A 21,296-nucleotide genomic window follows, 5' to 3' on the forward strand; every position below is an offset into this window, starting at 1 on the left:
GCAAGATGGTGCCGCCTGACAGATTGATCGATAACTGTCTCTCCCCTTCTCTTTCCCCCTCTATCCCTCTCTTCCGCCAGGCGGGCACCTCAGTGATGTCTGGCACGGGAGAGAGCACTAATCCTGAGAACAGCGAGCTCAAGTACTCAGGTCAAGATGGGTTGTACATAGGCGTCAGCCTGGCCTCTCCGGCCGAAGTCACATCCTCGGTGAGACAGGATTCCTGGTGCGCCCTCGCCCTGGCCTGAGCCTGCTGCGGGGATTTTGTCAAGCCGTCCAGACCAGGGCGAGTATGCTGACAGAACATTCCTCTGACGCGTGATTTCCGTGCCTTTATTTCGAAAGAGATGTATTTCCCAAGAGGCTTGCTCTGCCTTACCACCCTGCCCCTGACTCTGAAGAGCCAGAGAGAAGATGGAGGGCTTCCAGGGAAGGGCCAGTGCAGCCCACAGCACGTCACCTCCTCCTGGACACGGCCACTTCCAGCCAGCCTGCCTCTGGGTGTGCCGGGGGATCTGACGTCCTCTGTGCCACTTCCAGAAACTGGGACTAGGACCGGGGCCTTGCCTGCTAAGGAATATTGAGAGATTTTTTTTTAAAAAAGGGTTTTATGTGTATTGCCCCAAATCATGTGCTTCTTCTGATCGGTTTTGGTTATTCCAGAATTTCTTCGTACCTTTTCCACACCTGAATTTCACGTGCTTTCATGGAGAAGACCATTTGAGGCCATTTGGTACACACCTCTGGAGGCTGAGTCAGTTCGTGAGGTTTCTCGTCAAAAATATTACTCCGTGTGCAAGACTGCATTATGACTTAACGTACACTGTGACTGATGTCTCAAAGTTCACATTGTGGGACTGACCTGAGGTCAGTCGGGATTTGTAAACAGGGTAGCAAACAAGATATTTTTCTTCCATGTAAACAATAATTTTTTTAAAAAGTGCAATTTGCGTTGCAGCAATCAGTGTTAAATCATTTGCATAAGATTTAACAACATTTTTTATAATGAATGTAAACATTTTAACTTAATGGTACTTAAATAATTTAAAAGAAAAATGTTAACTTAGACATTCTTATGCTTCTTTTACAACTACATCCCATTTCTATATTTCCAGTTGTTAAAGAGAAATATTTCAAGAACAAATCTTCTCTCAGGAAAATTGCCTTTATCCATCTGTTAAGAATTTTTATACAAAAACACCAGTATCCCCTCTTTATTTTACTGTGGAATTTGTGCCGGAAAAAATTCAACAAAACTTTACTACCTAACAGATAACATTTGTAAATACTCTAGGCATCTGTACACACTACGATGAAGTCTATCGTGTGACTGACCCACAGGCAGGTTGGTTTACATTAAATTTTTTAAGAATGGGATGTCCTATGGAAACCTATTTCACCAGAGTTTTAAAAATAAAAAGGGTATTGTTTTGTCTTCTGTACAGTGAGTTCCTTCCCTTTTAGTTTCATTTTGATACTGTATGTGGCTAGAGATACGCCTATAAAACGAGCGCATGTGATGTTTGCAAATTGCCTGTTGGCTTTCCTTTCAATGAATTGTCCTTTTGGAGCTGCTTTATACCTTGGTTTATTTGAAGTTGGCACATGCAGTCCGTTATCATTTTCAATTTGCACTGGGGACAACTTTTATAAGTGAAAAGGACCCAGTATTATATGGCTGTCTGAGATTGTAAGCATTCTATTTAGGACTAATCCCTAAAAACATTTAAAAAGTCCAGAGTTTCTTTCCCTCTGAATGAAATATACTCTAAGACCCAGCAACAGAATGGTTTTCCTTTCTAGTTCCTGCTTTTGCAAAGTGCCACCAAGCCTCCACATTCACCTGAGGTTGAAGTCCTTAACACTCAGCAGAAGAGGGAAAAGGATCTGAACAGTCTTGGGTTTCAGAAAACCAGGAGACTGTTTCATAACTCAATGGTGGCATTTCATTTTGGCTCCTTAAGTGTGGGGGCACTTCTTCTTTTCGTGTATGATTATAGTTATTCTGTGGGAGCCCGTCTGAGTCTTTCAAGAGAGGGGAAGTCTTGCTTTGTTGTGGGTTGTATTGCCAGTGAGACCAAAGGCTGGGGAGTGTGTGTGTCTGGGGAGGTCCCTGAAGCCCACACACACTGTACAGCGGGCTAGAGCAACGGTCTTGGTGTGGAGTCAGACCACTAGGCTTGAGGTCCCTGCTCTGCACACAGGAGGTCTGTGGCCTTGGGCAAGTTGTCCCATTCTCATTTTCCTCACCTGTAAAATAGGGCCAATTAACATATAACTCCTAGGATAGTCCATGTGAAGTGCCTAGAGCAGTGCCTGGCATGTAGTAAGCACTAAGAGTTGACTTTGAAGGGGGAGTGACAGGAGCCCTTACCACTTGAGGGTTTTGAATGTCTTACTCCCTGTGGGGTATTTCAACGTTTATGGTGTGTGAGGGTCTGGTGCCCCTTGGCTCACTTGCACTGCTTGAAAAAAGCTGGGGTAAGTGAAATGAGGGATCCCCAGCTCAAGGGATGGCAGAGATGGAGGGAGGGAGCACCCTTGGGAGACACCAGTCTCAGTTTGGCTTTTACAGAACAGGGTTGGTGCGACAGCAGAAGAAAATCATTATCCCAACTGACTCCTTTTTTCCCTCCTCCCTTTTATGGTTCTCGGTTCTCATTACTTTGAGTGCTTTCTGGTGGGTTGGGAGTTGTTAAGAGTTAACATGCTCTGATTGGAAAATGAATCTTTCTTATTGGGGCTTCCAAATAATCTTTTTTCTGGGGGTGGTCTCAGATGTTGCTCCTTCCAAACCTAAGACAACATTGGGTTCCTAAGGCTCTGTTTTTTTGTTTTTGTTTGTTTGTTTTAAATATAATTCTTTCCCCTCTGTGTTCTGGCTTTCATGAAATAAATTACAAGGGTCAGAACAAGGGGAAATGGGGCTTCTTGTCCTAACACAACAAAATCCCTTAATCTGGGGCCTTTTCAATCGTAACTTTCTCACCTGTGATTGCATAAAGAAGCTTGATAATTTTGTTTTTAATTTTTAATATTTTTATTTATTTTTGAGAGACAGAGCATGAGTGGGAGAGGGGCAGAGAGAGAGGGAGACACAGAATCCGAAGCAGGCTCTAGGCTCTGAGCTGTCAGCACAGAGCCTGGTGAGGGGCTGGAACTCACCAACCACGAGATCGTGACCCGAGCTGAGGTCAGACGTTCAACCAACTGAGCCACCCAGGGACCCCTCAAAAGGGAGTGCATTTAACTAGATGGTGCACTGAAGATTTGTATAGAAACTGGTGCATCGCGCTAGATAAATATTTGCTATTACTGTTTTAGACTAGTCTTGGAGTGTTAAAGGAACTGAATTCACAAAAATAAGAGTAATTAAAATCTTCAGACACATTTCTGTGGGTTGCAGAATTCCTGTCCTCTGTCACCATGGCTGATTTTAGCCCATCTTACATAACTGAAGGCTCTGTCTGGGGTCTCTCTTCGGGGTCACTTTGTGTTGTTTCCTGGTGCCTATGGGAGAGTCAGGAAAGCAAAGGGAGCCATTCATTTCCCCCTGCAAATAAATTAACTTGCTGCTCATGGGGAGTGTTTTCCCCTGTCCTTGGGAAATTTGATGTAATTTCAGATCATAGATAAATTGACTGTTAGGAGGGCAATACAGCATGTCTCTGGTGGCCATGCCAGATTCCAGGCTGCTTTTAATTGGGGGCAGTGTGGTAGCTTTGCTGCCTTAAGTTCTATGTACTGGCATTTTCCATGGGGTCTTCAGATCCTGTGACTCTGAGAAGGAGATAATAGGTGTGTGTATAAGCGAGGCAAGATGGGGGAGCAGGGATCAAACATTCACGCAGGGTAAGGCAGCTCTTGCTGATTAAAATGCATTTTGTTTCTGGTCTGAAATGTCAAGTCAGCTTGGCAAGACTCCTTATCTATCCTCTGTTGTTTGGAAGCTTTAATGGGCAGTAAGGTATGAATCTGATTATTTTAAATGAGAAACAAATATTGATAAATTTGCTAGACCACATCTTTCAAAACAGGGTCTGTGGTAAAAATTTGGTACCTACAGCTCTGGCCACTTGAGGCTTCGAGATGGGTCCTGTGCTGCTTGAATCTTTAGCTGCAGTTGAAGCAGACTCTTCTGCTGTGGTCCCTGGAGGTGGTGGGGGGTGGTGGGGGGTCAGGGAGAAGGTGGTAGCCACCTGTAGGACCTGCAGAGGAAAAGAATCACATGGTGTCTTCAGTTGGTTCAAATGTAAGCTATTAGTAGACTGAAAGCCTAAGTAAATTCATAGGGACTTTGGATAAAATAAATTATGGTTGATACTTACAAATAGCTTCTAAAGGAAAAAGTTGGGATGTTGCAGATACACATCGAACCTCTGAGTTAGACGTTAGAGCAAGTGACCACGCTCCCACCAAGGACGCTGGCATCTCCCACGTCTGCACTGGAGAACTGGTGGGTGAGGGGGTCTGCACAGCTCTTCCTGCCCAGTAGCCGGCACAGGGAAGTGAGCGTTCCACAGCTGATGTCACTGTTTTAGTTCAAGAGATACTTATTTTGCTTGGAACCCTTTTTTGTGTTTTTGCTTGTTTTTAAAGAATCAACTTTTAAAAAATGGCTACAATATAGCAATTAAAGGTGAAATAATGTTTAATTAGTGGAAGGGCTTATATTTCAGTCATCAGCGGTTCGCTTTGGCAAAGACATTTCCTCTCTCTGGACCTCAGTCTCCGGATCAGCCATAAAATGGAGAAATCAGGCAGCAAGGTTGCTCACAGATTCCTTCCATCTGCATTCGCTGCCCACGGTCTCTTGTGTAGATTACATGCAAGGGTGATGGTGGGTTTGTGGGAAGCTGGTGGACCTGGAATGTCCTTCTAGCTCTCTTCTGGTTCCCTCACCACCTCAAGTCTTGATCTGTGGAGGCCACGTCCCCCTGTTGCCTCAGACCACAGAGGGGGAGAATCCTGGTCGTATTCGTGAACTTAGGGGCTTTGTGAGAGGTGCTGCCCCACCCCCGATGCCAAACCTGCTTGGTCTGGGGCCCCTGATATAAAACTTATACAGCGATACGGACCCAGACCGGAAAATGGAAACGTCTGGCAGCTGAGCAGTCCACAGAACAAGGAAAAAACAGCTTTGCTTTGCTTGGCCCATTGCTTCAATATCTTGTAGTTGGTTTTTTATTTCTTGGAAACAACCAACTTTTCATTGTTGTTTGCCTTCTGTGTCTTCTCTTTAGCCATTAGGAGTTTTCCTCCCTGTCTCTCCACCCCTTCCCCGGCTTTTACTCTTATTTTTGTGAATTCAGTTCCTTTAACACTCCAAGACTAGTCTAAAACAGTAATAGCAAATATTTATCTAGCGCGATGCACCAGTTTCTATACAAAGTGCTGCACGTATGTCGATTTATGTAATCCTCATACCAGGTGAATGAAGTGGTGCTGTCCCCATTTTACAGATAGTGTCTCCAGAGGCACAGAGACGTTAAGGTTACAAGGTGGCACAACTGGAATTTGAGTCCCGGCAGTCTGGCAGTCCGGCTCCATAGCACATGTTCTTAATCTCTCCGCCATATTGTCTTTTCATCTTGATTTAAAGGAGAAGAAATTGAAGAATGCAGAAGGGAAGCCAGGACTGCCTGAGAATTAAGGCTAGGTTTTTTCATCTCTCCCCTAGCATCTCAGAGATAGTTGTGATTCGCAGCACAGGTATGCCCAGCCTAGATGGAAGACCCCTTGTCAATGTCTGTTTGTTCCTATTACAGGTTTCTTTAGAATGTGGAAGGTAGTGTGTAGTTGTTAGCTGTAAAGTCATGAGTTTGGAGGTGTTGTGCGGTGTAGGAGCAATTCGCTTGCCTTCTTTTCACAGAACTTCAGGTAAGGCTTCTTATGCTCTTACCTAGCTTGAAAGATTAAGGTAAACCATTTTGCAAAGTATAACAAGGCAAAATTATTAATTGTAGTTGAAACTGCACATGAGAGAACAAGGAATACTTCATTGCGGTGTCAAATCTTTCTATGCTTGGTTGTGCCAAAGAATTTTTTTCGGAAAAAAACTTGTGCAAGATGTTGGCGGTGATGTCTTAGGCTTTATCTTTTTAAATAAGTGTTCGTGGTGCTTACGTCATTGTTGCTGTTATTATTTTGATAAGTGTGCATTACTAATGATGCTCTCTGTCAGGGGTTCTCAAACTTCTGTTTGCTTGAGAATCATGCATAGTGTTTGTTAAAATTGCAGAGACCTTGACTCCTTTCCAGAGAATCTGATTCTGCAGGTACTGTGTGAGGCTGAAAAATGCTTTTTTTTTTTTTTTTGGCTTTGCATTAATTAAAATTTCTTGAATAGTACAAAATTTGGAAGTTATAAAATGCCCTTCTAACCCCTGCTCTAACAGGCCACTCTGTTCTTCTCCCAGATGTAACTTCTTATTTCTTGTATTGATTATACATATTGACTGTTGGTGCATACACAAGCATATGCAAATATATATACTCGTTTTTTTGTTTGTTTTTTACACATGTGGTAGCATAATACACACATTGCATTTTGCTTTTTGCACTTAGTATACCTGGGTAGTTCATTATTTAATCAATGCCCTATTGAACATTTGTTTCCAATCTTTTGCTTTTCGAGTACTGCTGCAATTATTATCCCTTATCTGTGTCATTTCACTCATATGCAAATATACCAATGAGATGAGTTTCTATAAGTGGTATTACTGAGTCAAGGGGTATCTCTACTTTTAATTTTGATAGATATTGCCAAATTGGTCTTACAGAGGTTGGTCCAATTTGCACTCTCATAGGCAGTGTGCAAGAATGCGTGTTTTCCCTTAGCCAAATGATTTTGTTATCCTTCTGATCTTTGTCATTTTCGCATCTGAGTTTTGTTTTGCATTTATCTTGTTGTGAATGAGGTTGAACATCTTTTCCTATGATTAAGAGCCTTGTGTAGTTCCATTTATGTGAACTCTTTGCCTGATTCTGTTCATATTCTTTACCTATTTTTTTTCTATTGGGTTATTGGTTTCATTGATTTGAGAAGCTCTTTGCATATGAAGGACATTAGCCTTTTGTCTGAAATATACTTTAAAGATATTTATTCCTGGTTTTTCATTTGACTTTGTTTATACTTTAAAAAAAAATTATGATGATCTTTTCTTTTGTAAAGGTATTTCAGTTTATCAATCTTTTCTTTTATGGCTTTGGAATTTTGTATAATATTTAGGAAAGCCTTCTCACTGTTAAGATTATTTTTTTAATCCTATGTTTTCTTCTAGTACTTTCATGGTTTTGCTTTTGAGGTTTACATTTTGTTTCCATCTGGAATTTTTGTTTTTGGTGGTTGTAACATGTAGAGTATATATTTAACCTTATATTTTTCCAAATGGCAACCAAATTGTCCTAGCATCATTTCCCGAATAATCCATTCACCTCCCACTGATTGAAAATGGGAATTAAAAAATATGTAAATTCTCATATGTACATGTATTCTTGTATAAATTCTTATGTGGATATATATAATATAAATTTTTATATATATTTGGCTCTATTTCTGGATTTTTCTATTTTGTACCAATGATCTGTTTATTCATGCTTTGATACCAAATTTCTTTGACTATTCAATATAGAGAGAGGGCTAACCCCTTCTCATTAATCTTTTAAGAAATGAGAAATTGATCACATTTTCACTTATTTATTTTCCATATAAACTTTAGAATTAAGTTTTTAAAAATCCTTTTGGTATTTCTATTGGAATAATATTAAAATTTTGAATTAATTTAGGGAGAATTAATATCTTAATTTTGTTAAGTCTTCCTGTCCAAGATGAAGTATCTTTTCATTTGTTTAGATATTCTTTGTGTCCCTCCGCATTTTAAACTTTTCATTTAGATCCTGTGCATATTTCCAGTTAAGTTTATCCCCAGGTGTTTCACACTTTCTGCTGTTAGTCTAATTTTTCGAATTGGTTGTTACATCTGCTAAGTGTATATTAAGCTTGTTTCCAAGAATCATCCTGAATTTTCATATCTTTTTTGGTTGATTCTCTTGTGCTTTCTGGGGCGATATGCAGTTTCTATTTGCATTGCTGACGGCTTGGGTGTTGGTGGGAAGCCCTGCTCTTGGTATTACTTGGATAAGGAAATACATACCTTCTAATGTACTTCTTCACTTAAACCATAGATTCATTTAACTTTAGAGATGGAAGAGACCTGGCTGAGGTCCAGTGGAGGAAATTGAATCTTAAGAGGTTAAGTCCTGCTAGCCAGTGTGGACCCTGGGTTTCCAGACTCTTGACTCAGTGGTCTTGGCTCTGGCTGGGCTAGACTGAGAGGTCACTAAATGAAACTCGAGACCCAAACACTGTGAGCAAAAGTTTGACTTTTGGCAGAGGTTAGTAACTTCTACTACTCTGAGCATTGCTTCATTAATCAGTTTAGGAATTAACAAACTACTGAGACTTAGGCCAGTAAAGTTTTTTCAAAGATTGCATATGTCCCCAGACACCAACTTTGAGTTACCTCCAGGGAATAGCACAAATGACCACTGGTCTCCAATGAATCATCAGGCTGCATTTGCTGGAATAAATGAAAGCATTGTGAGAGCAGGAAATCAGGACAAACACCTACACTTGCTAACCCAAACAGCTTCCCTTTCTTAGCCCCTGGAGATCACTTATCACCAAATGGACAGATACACTCTGCAAAGTTTTTGTAGGCCTCACAGCTTGTAAATAAGAGACTGCATTCTTTATGCTGCCTTCTTGTTGAATCTGGCAAAGGGAAGATCTCTGACTCCAATCAGCTGGTCAATGACCAGTAGCTAGGCTGGCTGAGAGTAATGACTCCAGTCAAATGAGCTTTGTAAACCCACTATATTTAATTCAGAGCACCCTGTATTTTTAAAACACAAGCCGTCCTAGTCATGGAAAATCATCTTGGGAACACCAGTTATATATTATCTATCATTTATAAAGCCATACTGAATACCAATTGGTCTGTGGGGAACACACTGGCATAGATTACATAATATTTAACATTTCTATAACTCATCATCCCTTTGCTCTTTCTTACACATGTATTATTCCTTATATGCTTTTACCAAGACTTCTTTGTTTATTCTATTCTTCCATTTACATTTTGTCTCATACCTGAGTCTACACAAACATTTCTGATTTTTTTGATACCTCTAGATTCATTGGTGAAATTTCTAGTTGAGTCCTTCCAGGAGAAATTCCAGAAGGTGCTTCCTTTCCTTTACAAATGGGTGAGAGATTCTTTTATTTTAGAACTGACCATAGAAAGCCTTGGTTGGTGGCTGTATCTTGGACTGGGGCAGGGGAGGGAGCTGCTTCTCCGTTCAACCTTCCTTCCTTGACCTCTTTGAAGCATTTGACATCATGGCCTACTCCATTTTCCCTGAGACCTCCCCTTTTGACTTTTCATGATGTTATAAATAAATCAGGAGTGTAATGAAGTAGAAAGACTGTGGACTTTGGAGTCATGCAATCATGGGTTTGAATCCTGACTACAAACACCAACTCTGTGGCTTGACCAAGTTACTTAAACTCTCCAGGCTACAGTATTCAGTTTTCAGAAAGGACAGCAATATTACCACTTCATAGCCCTCTCATCAGCTTTAGCCTCACCAGCTTTAGCTTTGTTAAGGGAAGAGCAGCTTTTGTAACTCTGGGCATGGTGGTAGTTATGAGATAGATACTAACTAATTTAGTTGCTTTTTATTTCCCATATGCAGCCTAGAAGAACATCATTCATTCATTCTCCATCTATTAAGGTTCTCCAAAGAAACAGAACCGTGTTATGTGTATGTATATGTGTATGTATATGTATATATATATTTATGTGTGTATATATCTTCTCTCTCTCTTTAAGAAATTGGCATGCAGTGATTGTGGGGGATAACAAGTCTGAAATCCATACAGCAGGCCAGCAATTTGATAACTCAGTTTAAGAGTTGATGTTGGATTGGGACACCTGGGTGGTTCAGTTGGTTAAGCATCCGACTCTTGATTTCAGATTTCAGATCAGGTCATGATCTCACACTTTGGTTCGTGAGATGGAGCCCTGTGTGAGGCTCTGGCTGAAGGTGTGGAGCCTGCTTGAGATTCTCTCTCTCCTTCTCTCTCTACCCCTCCCCCACTTATGTGCACACATGCTTTATCTCTTTCTCAAATAAACTTAAAAAAAAAAAAGAGTTGATGTTGAATCAACACCCATTCATGATAAAAACTCTCAACAAAGGAGGTATAGAAGGAATGTACCTCAACAAACTAAAGGCCTTGTATGACAAGCCCTCAGCTAACATCATACTCAATAGTGGAAAGCTGAAAGCTTTTCCTCTAAGATCAGGAACAAGACAAAGATGCCCACTCTTACCACTTTTATTCACCATAGTATTGGAAGTCATAGCCAGAGCAATAATGTAAGAAAAAGAAATAAAAACCATCCAGATTGGAAAGGAAGAAGTAAAACTGTCACTATTTGCAGATGACATGATATATATATATATATATATATATGTAGAAAACCCTCCTAATGGCTCCATCGAAAAACTAATAAATGAATTCAATGAAGTTGCAGGATACAAAAATCAATACATAAAAATCTGTTGTGTTTTTATACACTAATAAGAAACTATCAGGAATAGAAATTAGGAAAACAATCTCATTTATAATTGCATCAAAAAGAATCAAATACCTAGAAATAAATTTACTCAAGGAGGTGAAAGACCTGTACAGGTATATTGAAAACTACAAGACATTAATGAAATTAAAGAAGACACAAATGAAAGACACTCTGTACTCATGGAGTGGAAGAATCAATGTTGTTACAATGTCTATACTACCCAAAGCAATATACAGATTCAATGCAATCTCCATCAAAATTCCAATGGCATTTTCACAGAAATAAAACATATAATCCTAAAAATTGCATGGAACCATGGAAAGACCCCAGAGAGTCAAAGCAATCTTGAGAAAGAAGGACAAAGTTGGAGGCATCATGTTTTCTGACTTCAACAAAGCTATAGCAATTAAAACAGTATGGTATTGGCATAAAAACATATAGATCAATGGAACAGAATAGAGAGCCCAGAAATAAACCCATGTATAAATTGTCAATTAATTTACAACAGAGGATCCAAGAACATATAATGGGAAAAGGTCAGTCTCTTCAATAAATGGTATTGGGAAAACTGGACCACTATCTGACACCATACACACAAATTAACTCAAAATTAAAATTGAAATGAATTTAAAGACTTGAATGTAAGACCTGAAACCATAAAACTCCTAAAACATAGGTGATAAGCTCCTTAACATAGGTCTTGGTGAAATTTTTTTGAATCAAACACCAAAAGCAAAGACAACTAAAGCAAAGATCCATCAAACTAAGAAGCTTCTGTATAGCAACTGAAACTATCAAACAAAATGAAAAAGCAATTTACTGAGTGGGAGAAAATATTTGCTAATTGTATTTATGATATGGGCTGATATCCAAAATATATAAAGAACTCATACAACTCAGCAGCAATAAAACAAAAAATCCAATTAAAAATTGGGCAGATCTAAAGAGACATTTTTCTAAATAAGATATACAGATGGCCAACATGTACATGAAAAGGTGCTCAACATCACTAATCATGAGTAAAATGCAAATCAAAACCACAATGAGATATCATCTCCCGTCTGTTAGTATGGCTATTATCAAAAAGATAAGAAATAACGAGTGTTAGTAAGGCTGTGAAGAAAAGGGAATCCTTGCATGGTGTTGGTAGGAATGAAATTGGTGCAGCCAATATGGAAAACGGGATGGAGATTCCTCAAAAAATTAAAAAATAGAACTACTATGTGATCTGGCAATTCCATTTCTGGGTATTTATCTGGAGAAAACAAAAACATTAAAAGATACATGCAATCCCATGTTCATTGCAGCATTATTTACAATAGCCAAGATATGGAGGCAACATGTGTCCCATTGAGGGATGAATGCATTAAGAAGATATATCTATACATCTATATACATACATCCATATATATATATATATATATATATATATATATATATACACACATATATATACATATACACACACACACATATATATGATGGAATATTCAGCCATAAAAAAGAAGGAAGTCTTGCCATTTGTGACAACATGGATGGAATGGATGGACCTTGAAGACCTTATTCTAAGTGGAATAAGTTAGGCAGAGAAAGACAAATACTATATAATCTCTCTTATATATGGAATCTAAAACAAAAACAAAGCCCTCCCCTAAAACCTAATAGATACAGAGAATAGATTGGTGGTTGCCAGAGTCAGGGAGTGGGAGGTGGGAGAAATGAATGATGATAAAAAGAAAAAGAGATGATGTTGGAGTCTTGAGTCTCTATTTGGCAGGGCAGTAATCTAGAAACTTGGGCATTTCTATGTTGTATTCCTGAAGAAGGTTTTTTCCTTGGAAAACCTCAGTATTTGCTTGTAAGGTCTTCCCTTGATTGGATCAGGCCCACCCACATTAGGGAAGGTAATCTGTTTTACTGCATCTGCTTATATGTTAACTACATCTAAAAAATACCTTCAGAGCAACATCTAGATTGATCCTGGGAACTCTCTTAGGTTTCTTCCTGGGTGGGGAAAGTTTTGTAGAAGGGGTGCTATCCTGAAGTGCAGGAGCTGTCCACACTCATCTGCTGAGTTCTGAACTCAGCTTGCCATGGTCTACTGTGCGACTCTGGGCAAGTCACTGGGCTCTTCTGGGCTTCAGCTAACTTGTCTGTAAAGGGGGACATGTAGCCTTGGTGTACTTGAAGTTTTCTTCTCCCTTTTTAACACTGAGTTTCTCTGCTCCTCTTGTGTTGGTACAAGATTTGCAGAGACTTGTTAGGAATTCACAGCTTGCGATTGCTTCACTTTTTTTGGAAATGGCTCCATGTTTTCAGTCAGTATTAAAAATTGACATCACATGTTTATTAACCATAAAAGGGATGTCTTTTTATCACTATCACTATGATGTGATGATGTCATTCATCTAATCAGTACTTGAGAGGTACATTTATTTATTATTTTTATTTTTTGAAGTTTATTTATTTATTTTGAGAGAGAGAGAGAGTGGAAGCAGAGAAGGGGCAGAGGAAAAGAGGGAGAGAGAGAATCCTAAGCAGCCTCCGTGCTGTCAACCGTGATCATGTCTCAGGCTCAATCTCACAAACCATGAGATCGTGACCTGAGCTGAAACTAAGAGTTGGACGCTTAACCGACTTAGCCACCCAGGTGCCCTGAGAGGTGTTTTTAGATTTAAAAATATTTTTAGGGGCACCTGGGTGGCTCAGTTGGTTAAGTGGCCAACTCTTGATTTCAGCTCAGGTCATGATCTCACAGTTTGTGAGTTTGAGCCCCGCATCAGGCTCCACACTGATGGTGCAGAGCCTACTTGGGATTCTCTCTCTCTCTTCTACCTCTCCCACACACACTCTCTCTCAAAATGAATAAATAAACTTAAAAACATAAGTTAAAAAATATTTTTAAAAAATATGTCTCATTAAAAAAGACATGTTGGGGCACCTGGGTGGCTCAGTCGGTTAAGTATCCGACCTCAGCTCAGGTCATGATCTTGCAGTTTGTAGGTTTGAGCCCCACGTTGGGCTCTGTGCTGACAGTTCAGAGCCTGGAACCTGCTTCGGATTCTGTGTCCCCTCTCTCTGTCTCTCCCCCCACTCATGTTCTGTCTCTCTTTCTCTCCCCAAAATAAATAAACATTAAAAAAAAAAAAAAAAAAGACATGTTCACAGCCAAGCTCTAGGTAGATTCATGCTCTGTATTAGCTTTCTTGACATGTAGGGAACAATATATTGGGAAGAAGCAAGGCTTTGGACTGAGATTGAGACTTAAACCCTGGCTTTTCCACCTACCAGCTGTGCGACGTTGGTCATGCTATTTAACTTCCCTGAGCCTCAGTTGACTCATCTGTAAAATGAGAGTAATGGGGTATCTTCTAGGGTTGTTGTGAAAGTAAATGAAATGCTGTATGTGAACTGCCAAGCATAATACTTGACACAGACTGAACTTGAAGTAGAGATGAGCTCCTTTCTCTTTCCTTTGATTGTTTCTGAAGTTCTGGGGCCCTATGTGCCATTAGTACGTCTGAGGCAAGAGGCTCACTTTCAGAGGTGTGAAAGAATTTATCTGCTTTAAACGCCGCCCCCTCCCCAAAAAAAACCCCACACAAAGAAACCAAAACCCCACATCAGGGTGTGGCTACCATCTAGGTGTGTCAGATGAGAAAGGGGAGGTTAGGCCAAGTAGTGCTTTGCTTTACTTGTAAAGCAGACAATCTGTACTGTAGGAATTAGCAATTCTTCCATTCTAGGAAGAAGTGATTAATCATTACAGGAAATAGTTTTGATTTGCTTTGTTTTTCTCAAGTACCTTAGCAATGAAAGTAATTAAAACTAGAAACTTCAGTTGAGAACAATTTTGGGAGAAGTCTGGATGGAGATGGGCATCCCAGGATTGAAGTTGACATCTTCAAATTATTTAATCCTGTCGTGGTTTTCATCCCTGACATGATCTCTCCAAGGCCACAAAAGGCTTCAAATTTTTTGAAACACAAAAAAGGTTTTTTAATGCTACTTTATAGCTAAAGACTTAGAATACCGTCAGCTATAAGAATAATGGTAAGTAATGATAACTAACTAAAAATTAGCCTCTTTTCCATCTGCAAAAAATGGGGAAGGCACAGTGCATCTGGAGCCCAAGGCCGGCTTGGTCAGCACAAGGCCAACCCTGTGAGCACAGGGGTCTGACCATTTTCTTTATAGCATCATTTGTGCTGGACTGAGATGTCTCATCCTCTATTTCCACCTGGTTTCATTCAAGCTCTAGCTTGCCAGTAGTTACCATTAACCAGTTTCTTTCAATTGTTCTGCTCTTCAAAGAAGATAGGTTCTAAATTATTCTTTCCTCTAATTGTGGCTGGGGGTCATTTTACTAATTATGAATGTGATTTTAGTTGACATTCCCCAAATGGCTGCAGTTGGGAATTAGTGTCACGTGTGACCTTAGGCTCATGGCTTCTTTGGGCTGGCCTACATGGCCAGCCACTTGTTCCCACTCCACTTTCATGTGAAGCAAACAAAGCTACTTCTGACAGGGTTGATTTTACCCAGGGGCCAAGGATTTGGGGCTCCTTGCTCTTCTTTTCTAAAGTAGAAAGGCAAGCTCCCTTTTCTCATGAATCTTTCCCTGCAGTGGACACTTCCCTGTGCCTCAAACGCAAGCGGCTCTATCTGAACTGATGGCTGCCATTTATATGGTGAATGAGAAAGGAGAGAGAAAGGGCAGTAAAGGTGCTTTGAATGAACTGTTTCTGTAGAGCCTGTGCCTTTTGGCATCCCTTCCAGTGCTGGGCTGGGCTCCAAGAGGCTGGAGTTTGTTGCCTGTCCAATAGCCAGCTTCTTGTCTCTCACCTTGGGGCACCTCTGTTCCCTGGCCTCCTCTGTGTCTCCCTCCAGGCAGTGGAGGGCAGGAAGGCTGGTCTGTGGCTCAGCCTCACTCCTGAACATACAAAGACTGAGACTAGCCTGAGTCGTGTTCACAAATTCTCTTCTCAAAGGTTTGCTGCTCACATTCCAGCAGGGTCAGGAAACAGGAAGCCACACAGAGGAAAGAAGTACAGAAGGAGAGGCCTACAGGGAGACAAAGAAAAGATACATTCTCAAATCTGACCCACTAATTGGCTCCTTCTGTTAACTTCAGGTAGGGAAGGCAATGGAAATAGAGAAGACTTTAATTAGATATTTTATTTTGATGAAATATATAATCAAAAGAGCATATATATCTGCATTTATTCAGTTTAAAGAATAATAATGAGAGGGGCACCTGGGTGGCCCACTCGTTTGAGCGTCTGACTTTGAGTTCGAGCCCTGTGTTGGGCTCTGCACTGATATCCCAGAGCCTGCTTCAGATCCTCTGTCTCCCTCTCTCTCCCTCCCCGACAAAGTCTCTCTCTCTCTAAAAAGTAGACATTTAAAAAAAAAAAAAAACTTGACCAATAAAGAGATGCCCAGGTACCCACCATCCAGTTTAAGAAATAAAGCATTAATGGGGTTAATCCCTCATGGGTCTCCGGGGAGTTTTCAGTTACCTATGGCTACATAATCAATACTCACGTGTCTGAATCTACCATACATTTATATTTAAATATGTCAAATATTCACCTCTTTTGGAATTGTCCAGATAAGAAATGGTTTTATTTTATTTTATGTATTTATTTTTGTCAAGTAAACTCTATGCCTAATGTGTGCTTGAACTCACAATCCCGAGATCAAGAGTCACATGCTCTACCAACTGAACGAACCAGGCACTCCAGATAAAAATTGGTTTTAATGATTTGAAGGATTCCCTACTTCCCCAAAGCCTTCTCATTAGCCTCTCCCCCACCCCAGCCACCATTAAGCGTTTTTCCCAATCTTTGTTTTCAAAAAAACAGGTTGATAATCCATCTAGGGAGACCTATATGTGTAAATAGCATCCATTTAGCTACCTGATCTTCCTAAATTCTGCAGGTGTCAGAGCCAGGAATTCTACATACTTAAGAAAGAAGCAAATGCCTTTCTTTCAGGGGGAGAGGGGTGGAAGGGGGGGGTTGCAAGTGTGATTTTCCTCTCTTTAATGCACAGGCATTGAGGCTTGCAACAAAGATCACTTTTCCTTGTCTGGTCTTCTCCACAGGGATACTGTAGAATGATATTATATGTTCTGTATGGGTGACCTTAGGAACTACAGGCTGGGTGGATGGATTGATGCAGGTAGGTTTGATCATATTAAGACAGACATGGCTGAGAAGCCATTCTGAGCAGTACTGATAGTCTACCTGCCTCTGAAGGTCGAGAAGCTTCTCCCATTGTTCATCACTCAAAAGCAGGCTGTGATGCTTTTGTCACCCACATATGTCATGGTATGCGTGTACCTGCCCGTTCATCATTTCGTGGGTGTTACCAGACACTGGTTCTGGGATTTTTAGGTGCCCTCCGCCCCATTCCGATACCATTGACCACTGGACTGAACCTGGACCAATTTTAGCTCTCCTAACTTCTGCTGCCTTTTCCACAGGGCTTTGAGAATGATCTGGATATGAGACGTAGATGGACCTAAATCTGGTCCTGTTTCAGAATGACCTTTACCTTTTTTTTTCAGTCTACTTCCCAGAATCCCATGACCTTACACCACCAAGTGGGGCATTTTGGTCCTGGACCCAGAGGAACTTTTGGTTTTGAGGCTTTTTGGGGAGGGGATCTTCTTGTATTTGGCATTATCATTAATGGGCAGGGGCCAGGCAAAAGAAGAAACTCCTTCTTATTCCTCTCAGAAAGTTCAGACCAACTGTGCTGAAGGCTAGCTCTGATAGCCTTAGGGCTTGAGAACAGGACCTTGCCCTGAGTCTCCTGCAGTTTGCAGAGGATCGCAGATCCATTAAAGATGACCAGAGGATGAAGTCACTAGTGAGTCAGGTGGAGACGAAATTACCAGCTAAGAGCAGGTGATCTTGACCCGGGACCTGCAAATATCTGGACTTTCTTGAAAATATTGCGTGTACGTAGGTATGTACATTTTTTCTGGGGAAAGCTCCATTGTTTTCCTTAGGTTCTCAAAGGCACTTATGACACAAAGTAGATTAAGAATCAGTGTTCACTTCCGATTACTCATTTGCAATAAAATGAGAAAAATAGTGGCTATAATTGAATTTTTCATAAACCTAAAATGGGAGAAATGTCCTCTATTGTGGGATTATGTCCATTCTATTTTTTTTTTTGGAATTAAAATATTTTATTTCCTTTTATGGGATAATGGTGATGGTGAATGAGAATAACTACAGAAAAAAGTTCTTTCTTGACAAAGTCAAAAATTGGTAACGTTCCCAATTACAATCTCTTTTTGTTTTTTCTGGCCTGTGAAATCTCACATCCTGGGAACCGCTAATCTAGAGGCTTGCCTTTATACTTGTGTATGGTTTCCAAGGGTGCTGTTGTGAAGCACTGTCCCCCAACTGTCCCCCGTACATGAGAGTTGCCTTTTATTATGTGCAAAGCTGTCTTAAAGAAAATGTTAAAAGGGGCACCTGGGTGGCTCAGTCGGTTGGGCGTCTGACTTCGGCTCAGGTGATGATCTCACGGTTTGTGAGCTCGAGCCCCACATCAGGCTTGGCACTGACAGCTCTGAGCCTGGAGCCTGCTTTGGAGTCTGTGTCTCCTTCTCTCTTTACACTTCCCCTACTCACGCTCTGTCTCTCTCTGTCTCTCTATCAAAAATAAATAAACATTAAGGAAAAAAGAAAAGGTTAAAAGATAAACTGAGGCATGTTACAAATTTTAAAAGTTTATTTGAACAAAAATCAGTTGGAGCTGGGCCACACCAAATTGGAAGTGGCTAGGAGTCCTCCTTAAGTCTTAGGACAAGAATTTTATAGGGAAGATGCATAAGCAAAGCAAGGAAATCATTGGATTGGCTAAGGCTTAAGTTGTTGCTTTATTTGGAAAGCCTAGTTGGGCATTTGTGATTGGTTGTCCAGGTTTGGATTTCTTAACCTTGAGGCATTATAGGCTTTGGTTTTGGTTTTCTTACATAGGCTGTTAAGGTGTTAGAATTACCTCAGTCTAATGGTCTCCTTGTTTAATTAATTTAACCTATTTAAACCCAATTTCTTCTGGTTCTAAGAAAATGTAACTGTCACTTTGGGCAAATAACCCAATCTTCCTGTATGTTGATTTTCTTATTAAAATCAGAGAGCTGGACTGGGAACTCTCAAAGCTTTGTCTAAATCTAACATTATGTAATTCACATGAATACGTGTGAGGCCAGGTGGGAAAGACTGGAATGCAGACAGGGCCTTGAGGGAAAAGATGAAGGGTAGAGAGAAAACTCTTTCTTTTGACTTTTCACAAAAACTAGAGTAGAAGAAAAAATTGGGGGCATCTTTTTGAAATTCTGGATTAGGGGTCCCTGGGTAGTTCAGTTGGTTAAGCATCTGACCTGATTTTAAGCTTGGGTCACGATCTCACAGTTTGTGAGATCAAGCCCCACGTCAGGCTCCATGCCAACAGTTCAGAGGCTGCTTGGGACTCACTCTCTTCTCTGCCCCTCTCCTGCTTGCATTCTTTCTCTCAAAATAAATAAATACACTTATAAAGATATGAAATTCTGGGTCACACGAGTCTATTAACTCATGCTAATCTGGTTTTATGAGGTGTTCTTATCGAGATTAAATGTGAAATATTTACAAAAAATGTATAGCTTTTGTCTAAAAGTTGTTAATATGCTTTTTATACAAAGATGGGTGAAGGAGAAATTTATCAAAATCAGATATAACAGTGATAAAAGCAGTGGGGAAAAAATAATGATAATTACTGCTCAGTTCATTGAGTTCCAGCTCTGAACTGAACTTTGCAGTCAATACCTCATGAAACCCTGCAGGGTCAGTTTGATCATCTCATTTTTATAGATACAGTCATTGGCTGGGCAGCCAGTAAGTGGCAGAGCTATGATTTGAACCCAAATCCACTCAACTTGAAAGCTCCCTCCCCTTCCAACACACCTCACATTCAATTTCACTTTTCAAAGTGGGGTCCAATGTCCAGCAGCACGGATGTCACCTAGGGGCTTGTTGGAGCATCTTGGCGCCCTCGCCCCAGACCTATTCAAGCAAAATCTGGATTTAACAAGACTCTTGGGGTTGCATATTCATGTGAAAGTTTGAGAAGCACTGGTTTATATAACTTGATTTAAAAGATTTTTTTTTAATGTTTATTTATTTTTGAGGAGGGGGGAGGGGCAGAGAGAGAGGGAGACACAGTCTGAAGCAGGCTTCAGGCTCAGCGCTGTCAGCACAGAGCCCAACGCGGGGCTGGAACTCATGAACTGTGAGGTCATGATCTGAGCCGAAGCTGGATGCTTAGCCGCCTGAGCCACCCAGGCACCCCGTTTTTTATTTTTTTATTTTTTTATTTTTTTAAACGTGTCCTGCATGTTAATGCACCTCAGGGGTTCCCTTGCTTGATGGTTGAAGAAAAGCCTTCCACAGATGTCATGAGAGAGGGAAGTTTTGTTTGTGGAGCACGGAGTCCTTGCTTACTGACTGGTTGTGAATTTCCATTCTCCTCCTGCCTACTTCCTTCCTTGAAAACCGAGTATGTCAGAGAATGCACAACACTGAAAGTGAATCTAGTTGTAAAGTATGAACTCTGGGTGCTGAGGAGGTTCGCTGACTGTAACAAATGTGTCATCCTGGTGTGGATGTCCACAGTGAGGTCGTGTGGGGAGCCGGCGTGTATGGGAACTCTCGGCGTGTATGGGAACTCTCTGTACTTTCTACTCAATTTTGCTGTGAACTGAAAACCGCTCTAAAAATATATATTAAAAAAAAAAAACAACAACCCAACACAATTGAATATGTGAGCTGTAGGCCTTGCCAAAGATGGGACAGCCAGAAAGATAAAGCCTGTTAAATTCTTTTTTTATCCATTTGGATAAAAGGTGCTTTTGAAAGAGAGGGTTTTGTCAAGTGCCATGATCTCATCATCTGGCAACACCGCTGGGAGAGGATCCAAGGGAAACCCAGGGCGTTGACGTGTGGGTGACTCAGGGGCCCACACCGCTGACAGTGAGCAGCCCCTGGTTTGGAGTCGGTGGGAGGGGGCAGGGGACGTGCCGTTCCCTTTCGGGACGTGCTGATCAGTCATGAGAGCCTGGAGGCTCCCACCATGGGCTTTAAGCTGCCCAGAAGTGCCAGGCGCTGGCTTTTGCTTCTTGCTGTTGTTTTGGGCCATGTTTTCCCCTTTGTTCTTCCATAGATGGTTGTGATCTGCGGTGGCTCTTTCAAAGGCTTTGCTGGCACAGGGCTGTCCTGGATCTCGGTGTACAGACGTTCCAGCCCAGTTCCCAAGCTGTGCCCTCCCTGGCAACTTCAAGGGGCAGTTCACATGCCTGAAACACACCCTTTTATGTGTTTTGCTTGTGTTTTCATTTATTTAATAATGTTACTAACACACGTGGAAAGCTTTTAAAAATTTTTCATTCCTGTATCGCATTTGATGCTCATGACAGCATCTGGTAGATGGATGGGTGAATGATGGTATTGGAGAGGCCGGATGCTTATCTTCTGTATCGAAGAAAGAGAAATTCAGTGAGTGGAGTGGCTTGCCTCAGCTGGGTGCCACTGGGCGACGTGAGTGACATGGGCCACGGTTCCTGGGACTCTTCCCCATCCCAGGGTT

The 21,296-nt window shown here is 41.0% G+C and overlaps 1 protein-coding gene across 5 annotated transcripts in view; it reads left to right on the forward strand.

The window, feature by feature from the left end:
• The window catches only part of GATA6 (GATA binding protein 6), a 75,660-nt gene that overhangs the window by 30,602 nt on the left and 23,762 nt on the right, over positions 1 to 21,296 (forward strand). For 3 of the 5 annotated variants that reach the window (XM_027068627.2, XM_027068626.2, XM_053206263.1), the window contains exon 7: positions 81 to 1,442. The exons of 1 other annotated variant lie outside the window; for it this stretch is intronic. In XM_027068627.2, the coding sequence (XP_026924428.1) occupies positions 81 to 248 (168 nt within the window). In that variant the 3' untranslated portion in view covers positions 249 to 1,442. Of the gene's footprint in view, positions 1 to 80; positions 1,443 to 21,296 lie in introns of those variants that run through there. One more of the 5 variants, XR_003423587.2, reaches the window with a different exon arrangement.

Source organism: Acinonyx jubatus, chromosome D3, assembly GCF_027475565.1.
Source record: "Acinonyx jubatus isolate Ajub_Pintada_27869175 chromosome D3, VMU_Ajub_asm_v1.0, whole genome shotgun sequence".
Classification (NCBI taxonomy): Eukaryota; Metazoa; Chordata; class Mammalia; order Carnivora; family Felidae; genus Acinonyx; species Acinonyx jubatus.